The sequence below is a fragment of the Perca flavescens genome, chromosome 3, assembly GCF_004354835.1.
Source record: "Perca flavescens isolate YP-PL-M2 chromosome 3, PFLA_1.0, whole genome shotgun sequence".
In the NCBI taxonomy this organism is placed as follows: domain Eukaryota; kingdom Metazoa; phylum Chordata; class Actinopteri; order Perciformes; family Percidae; genus Perca; species Perca flavescens.
Genome location: NC_041333.1, coordinates 23,379,882 through 23,390,775, shown reverse-complemented (window position 1 = coordinate 23,390,775; position 10,894 = coordinate 23,379,882). Strand labels below are relative to the sequence as shown.

At 41.0% G+C, this 10,894-nt stretch overlaps 1 protein-coding gene across 2 annotated transcripts; it reads right to left on the bottom strand.

Annotated features, from left to right (window-relative positions):
• Window positions 1-3,056: 3,056 nt before the first annotated feature.
• LOC114553070 (leucine-rich repeat-containing protein 9) lies at window positions 3,057-9,798 on the bottom strand. 2 transcript variants are annotated; one of them, XR_003692235.1, is made up of 7 exons: window positions 9,596-9,798; window positions 8,860-8,989; window positions 5,968-6,808; window positions 5,702-5,826; window positions 4,488-4,630; window positions 3,550-3,747; window positions 3,057-3,420 (listed from the first exon to the last, which is right to left on the bottom strand). XR_003692235.1 is itself a non-coding variant. In XM_028574166.1 (3 exons), the coding sequence occupies exons 2-3, from the start codon at window positions 3,738-3,740 to the stop codon at window positions 3,303-3,305; spliced, it is 309 nt and encodes a 102-aa protein (XP_028429967.1). In that variant the 5' UTR covers window positions 3,741-3,747; window positions 4,339-4,378; the 3' UTR covers window positions 3,057-3,302. The 2 variants fall into 2 exon arrangements, 1 of the variants encoding a protein (XP_028429967.1); XM_028574166.1 differs by lacking the exons at window positions 4,488-4,630; window positions 5,702-5,826; window positions 5,968-6,808; window positions 8,860-8,989; window positions 9,596-9,798 and adding an exon at window positions 4,339-4,378.
• Between the last annotated feature and the right edge of the window lie 1,096 nt (window positions 9,799-10,894).

Genomic DNA, 10,894 nt, shown 5'->3' with positions numbered 1-10,894 from the left:
CACTCTTATGTAGATACCTTCAAGTAAAGTGTTACCCAATATTCTAACAAAGGCTCTTACTTTCATAGTGTTAGATGCTGCAGCTCGCCAGAGAGCACGTGGACATCCATGAAGGATCCAGAGGAAGTTGATGGGATGCTTCACTGCTGTAGTTGTCCTGTTGCAATGACTCGACTAATACATTTGAAAGATGGGCGTAATCTTGACTTGCAGCAAGCTTATAACTTGACTTGAAGCTGTGTACAATTCCTCTGTCAAGTATATTATCAAACAGAGAAAATATGATCTGATATGATATGTATCAAGCAAGCAGAAGGGAGAAAACTAATCAGAAATATTCACTGTTGAGTTTACATGTCATTGGCACATGTCTGTTCACTTCTGTGCACTGCAAGCCACGAATGTTCCCAAGTATAAATCCTCTCAACTCCTGTTTTTTTTTTTTTTTTTTTTTTTTACCCTTTCTGGTTGAGGTGAGAAGATGTCTGTGAACTCGCTCACATGGGAAATGAAGCAACAAATCAGGATGAAATGAAAATCAAACGAGAGGGGTTGACTGAGAGAGGCAGTTTCCTTTAATGAACAACATTTGTCCCCGGCACACAGTCTCAATCAAATCATTCCTCCTCACAGTCTCTATTTCTGCTCTGCCTCTCACTTCCCGTAATCGTCCCTGTGCTTTCTCTCCATCTCCTCTCTCCCTCCCCTCCCCCTCTCTATTTCTCTCTCTCCTTGTCTCTTTTTTCCTGTCATCATCCCTTTGCTGTTGTGAGATTGTTGATCTCCCCAGAGGGACTGTGGGATGCTGGAGGAGTACGAGAGTAACAGGTGTCTCATTACTGTGCTAATAGCAGGCCACAGGGAGACGCACACACACACACGCACACACACACACATACGTTTTTACATTGACAAGCACCAGGCTACTGGCAGAGATAACTCCTCCACATTCCTCACATTCTTGCACTCTCTTTCTCTCAGTCATCATTTCATGGGTGAATTACCAGGCATGAATAATTTTAACGTGTCGATGCCTAGAGCCGGAGTCTATCTTGAGACGCATGCCCACACGACCGCCACCAATTCTCAAATCTTCCATTTAACACCAGTGCAAGATTTACTTGAAAGCTGAAGCTCCTGGCTATGAAAAGATGGGGTTTTTTTCATCCACGATTTTTGGAAAATCAACTCAAACTCCTCTCCTATTTTACTGCCATACTGGAATAGAGCATAGCATCAAAATGGGCCACAAAGATAATTGATGACATCTTGAAACCATCAGTTGAAGACACCATGCAGCTTCTCTTTTTGACCTGGATTGCAGTTTGCAGTACATAAGGACCCAGCGAGCTCATTATACTGTCTCTCTGCAGCAGTAATGATCCCTCATTCATCAGCTGCACACTAAGTTCAATCTCTTATCTCCACACACACATAACTGCAACAATTGCACAAACAATCTTCCACCCTTAAACGAATCCCAATGAGGCATGTAACTGGCAGTTTGTGCCTGGCTCTATGCTTGTTAGAGAGGTATCGGCTGCTGCTTAGATTGTGTTTCTCCGCATTTCTGTGAGGGAAGAGAAAGTGTGCGCTGTTGTGTGACCCAGTTCATACTTGAGACGTGTATGTGCATGGGTGCTCACTGAAGGGCACGCGTGGCAGCATTCATACTTAACAAATCAGATAGGCATCAGATAACGAAGTGTGTTTATGTTTTAGGTGCAGGCTGAAACTGAAACCATTATTACAGAATTCACTGCTGCAATGTATGAATAAATCAACTCCAGCTGACAGGATGGCGCCAACGTGTGTAACCCCCACAACACTACTTTATGTTTAACAGTATGGATGCTATTTTTTTTTTTCTTTTATCCAAAGCACTTTACAGAACCAAGACTACACACACTTTTAGTCCTGCCAGTGTAGGGTTGGGCATCATTTGGATTTTATCAATTCTGATTCCAATTGCGATTATTATTTTCGATTCCGGTTCTTATCGATTCTCGATTCCGTTTCTTTGAGGGGTGGAGTTGAAATGGGTCACATGCTTATTTCACAAATAAGAGGAAAGTTTTATTTTGATTCAATGGTGGTTTGCAGTTTTACAGGGCTTTTTCAATGTAAAATAAAGCCACACTAGAACACCGCTTACGGTGCTCCATGGCTGCTCCTGGCCGCTATGGAAACCAAAACTTGCGCATGTTAAATCTGAAACCCTTGATCAGATTTGAAACCAAATTCTCCAAACGATTCCAATAAAGAAACAATTCCACTGGAATCATAATTTTTGAAACGATTCCAAGTAGGAATCGGTTCTCGATGCCCAACCCTATGTCAGTATGAGTGCTTTGCAAGCTACCAAGGATTATTATTTGTGTACGTTTGGTGTGTGTGTGTGTGTGTGTGTGTGTGTGTGTGTGTGTGTGTGTGTGTGTGTGAGAGACAGACCTGCTGCATGAGGCTCACGCATCATTACCCAGTCAGTCAGAGGATACGAGAGGCCATTATCATGGGGAGACTGGACACTAAATGTTTGATAAGCCTCTAAAGCGGATGTCCCGTTTCTCTTCTCATATATTACAGATGTACACTAGAGACACAGCTACCGATTATAATCTCAGGAACCCATAAAAGAATCTACATTTTAAGTTGGCTGTGTGGAGTTCGTTTCTGCTCAGCAAAGAAATTGTATCCAACAAAAAAATTCTTCTGTGTATGGTTGGTGCAGTCTGCAGCAGATAGAGGAGTGTGAATGTGTTGGCTCAGCAAAGTCCTGAGAGATGTGGAGATGACTCATGTAGCAATCTGATTATCCTTCTTGTCATTCCCTCCATCAAAGCCAAAGGTCGTCATCACCATTCAATCTCTGTACTGCACCACATTCAGTTAAAAACTGAACACAAATTAATGCAAAACACACCTAGGACTTCATGGTATTTTCTATTTATTATCAAAATATGTGAATAGGAGATATTTCACATTTCATATATATATATATATATATATATATATATATATATCCTATTCATATATATATATATAGTTGTACTGGATATAAAAAAATAATTTGCATGGCCTTGGAGCACATTACATTACATTTACTGTGACGGCAGTCATTGTCAGCGTTTTTCGGCACCTGTCAGGACACGATTTGTGTAAATAAATTGAACAGCTCTATGAAACCATTAGTGCAACTTCGACGTTTGCTGAAGAGTGCTCTGCTGAATCCTTGTCACTGTGTCAAGTGTTGTAGGATTGGGAGAACTGATTCCATACACATCCACGCATTGAGAGAATTGTCATAAGATGTTACACATCCTGGTAGTTTGGGAGAACTGTAGTCTGGTGGGCAGAGAGTCTTCTGGCAACTTGGGGATTCCATCCAGGATCTCCAGCTTTGGCAAACAGAGGAAAACACTGCACAGAGACAAAAACAGAATCAAAAAAAGGACATGAACCGTTTTACAAACACTTTCTCTTCTCCTTTTACGGTCGCTGTCCCTTGCTTTGATTCACTCTCTCTCTTAACCAACTTTGTCTCCTCACCGTGCTCGGTAGTCCTGAGTGAAGGTCACTGGGTTGCGGGTTAGGATGAGGGAGCGAAGGGGGCTGTTCCCTAGAGCTCCCAGTCCCCCCAGGGAGCCAATGGCGTTCTCAGACAGACAAAGGTGCTCCACAGCTGGGAGCTTTGGCAGCTGACGTAGACACACCAGGTGGTTACGGTGCAGGTTTAGCATTTTGCACCTGCCCAAAGGAAGCACAAACAGGGCTTTGCTTTATTTTAGTGCTTATTGATATTTAAAATGACATTATTTTGGATGAAGGAGGCATTAAAGGAAGAAAAAATTATATTTTCAGTAGCATATCAAAATGAATAAAATACTGTAGGATTATGGTTATGGTACTGCTTTCTGAACAGACAGCCATACCACAGTGGTCAACAATTAAAGAAACACCACATGAGGAAACAGATGTAATACCTTAACTGAATATGAGCCATAGTGTATCAGCCTTAAGAGTTTGACAATCCCCATGTTTACATGAGTCAGTAAAGACTATAAAATTGCAAAAGAAAACATAATTAGGCCATGTGGCAAAGAAATAGAAGAACCTCAGGACAACACAAACGTACTACCAGGGTGCCCAGATAGCTCAGTTGGTAGAGAGGGCACCCATATATAGAGGTTTACTCCTCGACGCAGGGGGCCCAGGTTCAACTCTGACCTGCGGCCCTTTGCTGCATGTCATTCCCCCCTCTCTCTCCCCTTTCATGTCTTCAGCTGTCTTGTCAATTAAAGGCCTAAAATGCCCCCCCCAAAAAAATCTTAAACGTACTATTAGATAAGCAGCCTTGTCAGTAGGAACACATCCGACCACAGCAGTGATATAGAGGTGTTTAACAAGATAGTTGCTCAAAAGCTCTCAACTGTAGATTGTTCTCAGGTGAGGGAGTTGTGGTGCAGTCTGGGTAGCGTGGTTCATACCTTGGCAGACGTACAGAACTCAGGTTGGTGAGGGAATTGTCAACTAGTTGTAGTTTCTCCACACGGAATAACCGGCGGAGGATCCGAAGGAAATTCTCTTGCTGGAAGGGGTCCCCCAAGTCTTGGTAGGACAGATTTAACTCCTGAGAAGAGAAATCATGAAGGTCTTTATCTCTCTGTCCATTCTCCTTCCATTCATTCTGTTGCTTCCTCTGTTTACTCTGCCATATACGGAGTATAACTCTCCCTGTCATTCCAGATCCAGCCACTCCCTCTTGTCCTGCAGTTACCACTTTCCTGCCATTTCCATCACCTGACCATCACCTCCCACGTACCCATCTGCTTCCCATTTCCCTAATTAGCCTAGCCGTATATACACCGGCCCATTTAGTTTGCATTTGCCCTAGTTTTCCAGCCCATTGTGGCTGCCTGACCATTTGCCTGATACACAGCATCTTAGTTTGCCTGTTTTTACTGATTACCTGTTTTTGGACCTCACTATTCTTCCTCTTTGTGGCTTGCTTTTGGGTAAACGTTGATTGTGTTTCTGAACCATTACAGTGTAACCTGACTCCACCAGATGGATTGCTTCGCATTTGCTCGACAATATCCATTTGTGAACTTTCCATTTGAGAACTTTTGGGAAGGGGCGAAAATACTGGTTAGCTAATTGGATAAACCATCTGTCTATCACCACCTATGTTGGTGATAGATGGGCCAACTCAACCAATCGGATCAAACTCTTGCCGAGAAGAGCAAAAACATATTTTCCTCAGAGAAAAGCCTCCAGTGCCGTTTTTTTCTTTCAATAAAGGAATACTTTCTAATTTGGATAAAACTTGCGCGATAGATACGCTCATCTCATCCATGGAAGCTGCCACGTTGTTTAGACTAACAGTCGCTTCTCGTTGTGTCACACCTAAACCCGCCTCAAAACCAACACTGATTGGTCGGTCGTTTGGCAAACGGCTCCAGATTTTCTCTATCTCAAGATGCCAGAATAATCTACGGGTAGAAAACTGGAGCTTGCGGGATCAAGACAGTCTCACGAGGCTAATTACAGTGTCCCTCTAGCTCTCCTTTTTACTTTCTCCCTAAGTCTCTAGTCTTCTCCTGTACTGCATATATTACACACACACACACACACACACACACACACACACACACACACACACACACACACACACACACACACAAAATGCTTGCTAACTTACCAGACAATTTTCCCAATTCTCTTGCAGTCTATCCTCCCATCTTTGTCCTTCCTCCTCTCTCCTTCTCCTCCCTCTCTCCAAACAGATGTCATTCCTCTCTCTTTGAAACAGCTCTTCTGATGGCCCTTTCATGATGACATTGTCAAAAAAAAATAATTATCATCCATTAAGTGAAAAAATGATCCCTAATCCTGATTGCAGCTTTAACGGTTATCAATTTGGATTATTTGTCACAGTATGTATCTGCTAAATTCAATTAAACTTACATGAAATGAAAGCAACACAAAATGGAAAATATACTACAGCATGAATTGCTTTTTTGGAGTGTTCAATTTAAATTTAGGTAGGGGTCTGTGTAGAAGTTCATTTGACAGTCATCTTTAAGTAATGCAGGTCACTGCAGCATAACCCTAAATCCCACTTTCCAATGGCTGGTTGTAAGAGCCCCTGTTTCTCTTTTACTCTGTGACGGCTCCTAGGCCTAAGTTCCTTTGGAGGCTGTTTGGTGGCTGGGAGTTGGGCATTGGCTAATGAGGACTGATGAGTGACACCTGGAGCAATTGATTGCTCACCTGTCTATAAATAGGAGTGCCTGAGTAGTCATGGTCTCTCCCTCCTCCATGCTGTTTGGTTTGTTTGGATTTTGGGTTTAGTTATTTTGCGTTGTAGCTTTGATACATTTACAGACACCCATACATTACACACATTACAGATTTACTGAATTCACGTTTATCTTGGTTATTTAAATAAATTTGATTTGATTGGAAATACATGTGTGTCTCCCCCTTTTTTGTCATACCTTTGAGCCAGGTCGTGACAACTCCCACAAAAATTATGAATTGAATTTTCTCATACTATCTACTCTCAACTACGAAAACTGTACTCCCTTCTTTAATATCACAGAAAGTCCTTATATCACATTTCTTTTTACTTCTGTTTCATTTAATCCGTGTATATTTTTGAATATCAAAGTGCATAGGTCACAGTGGTGATTTTCTCAGAGCGATCCAGACCTTCTCTGACCCTGGGGCAGGTCAGCTGGTCACCCGTGACATCACACTGCTCCAGGTGATGCCACGACACAAACCGGAACCGACTTGAAGGAAGCTGACAGAAAAGGAAGAAGAGAGCAGGATAAACGGTGTGAACACTCACTGGGCCAATCAGCGACAACTTCCGTTAATCTACAATTGTGGTGCCTCCTTAAATAAATCTGTGACAGGGTGAGAGGCATCAATCTGCCCATTTTCATTAAAAATGAATCATTACAGGCTAAAATATCATGCACAACACATATGAAGAGACCTATGATATTCAGTACAATGCTGAAGACAACAGTGATTTGGAGAACAGGACACACACTGAAGCTTAATCTACCGCAGCTTCCCATTAGTGCAATAGAAACTGTATTCCCACAGCGTGCAGTTAGCATGTAGTCAAATTCAATGAGTCATTTTTAAGACCATTAATGTAAGCATTACTGCGATACATGTTAACAAGATGAAAGTGTTCAATTATGACTCAAACTCCTTCAGACTTGCTATTGACAAGAACCATAATGTTCAACCAGCCTCCCCCTTTGTCACCTTCATTTCATCTCTTATCTCTCAACTTTATACATCGGTACATCTTTGCTAATACAGATCTTTCTGCCAACTGCAGTATTTCAGGTATCACACATCGATCAAATAGCAGATCAACCAGGCACTTTAATATTACTACTCAATATGAGAAAATCTATTTGGTGGTTGTCATGTTGAACATTTATATATTTTCTTTTTTTCCCCAGCAATTCTAACCTCAAAATGAACATTTTAGAGGCATTATAGCTTATTAAGAAAATTGCTAATGTAACATGCACGTTCACTGTCCTTTTCACTCCAGTGGGATGAAGTACTGGACTAAACTCTTCTCCCGACATGACCTTTTCAACCCCCTTACACTCATCTTGTTCAACCTTACTTTGTCTGTGTAACTTTACACCTTCCTCTGTTACTCTAGACAGAGGAATGACCCAGCTCCACTTTACCACCGCTCCTCATTAACCACAACTCCTCAGTGACTGGACACTCACAAAACAGCCCATGGTCAGTGGCTCACTTTTGAAAAGCATAGAATAAAACACAAACTTGACAGACTGATGCACCCTCTCCAATCCATAATTTGGAAAGGTGGTTAGTCACATCACAGTCAAATATACAGATGAAATCCTCCAAATAATTACAACTGGAATTGAAAATGTTGATGATACTGTATAAAAAGCACCATAAAAATAAAAACAGTCTAAAAATATTAATGAAAAATGTATATAATAATAATGTATATAATATACATTATGTATATAATGTATATAAATATAATTAATGAAAAATTTATATAAAATGTACATAAAATAATATATCATTTTATATATAATATAAAAACCTTGGAATTACTGGAATTGTTGGGTCTTTATAAATTATACAGTGTGGTCTAGACCTACTCTATAAAGTGTCTTGAGATAACTCTTGTTATGATTTGATACTATAAATAACATTGAATTTGTAAACCATCGCAATTCTTTATAATTTATTTAACACCTGACAACTAGATGCACAGGTTCAGTTCTAAAACAGAAGCAGACATTATGAGCAAGACAATCCCAAATCTGTACCATTTTCATCCATTTTCTACTTTGCAATACAATTCTGAAATGCCATTTTGCTTTAGGATTTTAACCAATACACTTTGCAGAGTCATGAGTACAATAATTATGTTTTACCACAGGTAAGGAACTCAGCATGGAACATAGGTAGGATGAGGTAAGAAGCTTTTTTCATCTGTCTTCATTCAAATGGGCAAGAGGGTGAAAAATCATTCTGCATAGCAATCTAGGCGAGAGGCCAGTAGCCTAAGGATAAAACAGAGAGGGTGGAAAACAGACTGAGAATATATAAGATTCAGTTCAAAGAGGGAGAAAGAGGAGAAGGAGGAAGGCTGAAATGGAAGGGTTGGTAGATGAAAGGTTGAAGAGAAAAGGGGGAGGACACAGGAGAGGTAAGAAGATGGAAGAGGCAAAGCTACAGTAAAGCGCACAAATGCCTTACAGCAGCCGCAATAGACGATTACCACCTCATTGTGTGTGTGTGTGTGTGTGTGTGTGTGTGTGTGTCACTCACAGGTGTACATACAAGTCCAGAATCAGGACTCTGGTCTACAGAGAGAGGTGTGCGTGTAATCCCGAGGTCAGAGTACTGGGATGAGTGGGATTTGGGAAAACTGCCACTGAGAGTGTTCACACCTGAAGAACTGGGAGGGAGAGAGAGAGAGAGAGAGAGAGAGAGAGAGAGAGAGAGAGATGAACATGATTGTGTGATAATAGCAGCAACATTTAGGCCTTTATTATTATTATTATTATTATTATTATTATTATTATTATTATTTATTACTTGAATAGAAAGAAAAGAAAGATGGGGTCATCCACCACATCACATCTTTGGGCGGCTGTCTTTTTGTAATGTAAGCCCTGGTGCGTGCTGACACCCTGACCACCGGCCGAGTGGTTAGAGTTACGGTGAACCGGGCCTGACAATGCAAATTAGGACCCGTTGCCATGGCAGCAGGGGACACCTGAGCAGGTGCCATTATCTTCTAATAGTCGCTGTATGCGGGCGATAGCTGGACACTGGTGCTCTATAATCGATAGGCTACTGCTTGTACAGTAACTGCACAGTAGGCCTAGTAAAGATATGCCGCTACATGGCATGAATAATCACGTAGCCTAATTTGAAATATGATTCAAAACCTTACATTTTTGGAGGGTGTAACTTAAAGGCAGGAATGTTAAAGTAAAAACCGGCATGATAATGATTAGCTAAACTGGCAAACAACGCGATATCACTGTCTGTTTCTTACCTTTCTGACATGTCCCAATCGTCTCGTGATGAATTCTCCCGGCCTTCTTTAGTAACACATTGTGAACGGCTCGGTGTAGCCCTAGAAAGCTGTAGCCGTTACCCATGGAGCCCGCGGGTAGTTAGCTAGTATTCACCGGGAGAAGGTTGACCGTCCTGTGTGTTCTAACACCGATGTGGGCCCGCAGCTGCAGGTGAGACACTGACCAATCGCTGAGCTGCCGGTTGCCTGGCAACAGTGTTCAGGTGTATCACTCAAGACAGGAAACTGTCGCGAGGCACGTGCACAACTCAGCCTCTGTAGACTATAGTGAACATATAATAGTTCTTCTTTTAAATGATCTGTGACAGCTCAATTAGGCTACCTTCAACAAAAGAGACCAGAGGGGAAACCTTGCTTCGAGTTAGCACAGAAAGAGTGATTTTTTTTGTCAAAGTTTTTTTTGTTTTTGTTTATGTTGGCCCATCTTTGGAGTTAATCAAATCGGACGAAGTGGCACACACTAAAATACGATATGCTGTTATTTACATCAGTTGATCAGTCGTGTTTAGGCTACAGTTGTCATTTTCTTTCTAACCTCCTTTTCCCATCCTCTCCTGTTTTTAGTTTTGGCCTCTTTTTTTGTAATTACCTTTGTTCATCTTGTTGGAAATTTATTCCATTATATTTTGCAAAAGACTAATTTAGGTATGAAAATAAAAGTTATTAAATGAGCATTAGTGCAGTGCAGTAAAGTTCAGTTTTAATGGAGAAAAAAAATCAAAAAACTTCATCAAAAGTTGAAAAATCAAAAATATGATATAACTTACATAACATTTACTGTGAATGACAAATTGACAGAAGACTTCAGCCTCCTGGTGGCCATGGCAAGCTACACTGACTTTTAGAGAACTCGTGGAAATTAGGAGATCGGTGGTCGGAAAATATGCAAATCCTTATCAAGTAATAACCACAATTAAAACTATACTCCACACGTAAGTCCTGAACTCAAATTGTATTTAAGTAGGCTAAAAGCACAGAGGTAAAATTTATTTACCAAAATAACTACTTTATGCACTATATGGTAGGTTTATACTAAAGCCCCCTTGGGACTTTTTGGATATTGTCATGGGGAGGAGGACGGATAAGTTTGATTTAGATTTTCAGTGGCACACAATGAAGACATAAGGCACAGCCTTCATGCCAGCTGGTGAAAGTAATTTAGATCATAACTTCCCACACTCATGGGCTGTCTATCCCCAACAATGCAGCTTGTTGTGTTTAAGATATTGCAGCACTGAAACACACTGTGCGCACTGA

What these genes read in the sequence shown, in the direction of transcription:
- LOC114553070 (XM_028574166.1), bottom strand. Translation starts at nt 3,740, where the DNA reads ATGCTAAACCTGCACCGTAACCACCTGGTGTGTCTACGTCAGCTGCCA. An exon ending in ACTCAGGACTACCGAGCACG is followed by an intron (nt 3,421 to 3,549) that starts GTGAGGAGACAA and finishes GTCTCTGTGCAG; the next exon opens with TGTTTTCCTCTGTTTGCCAA.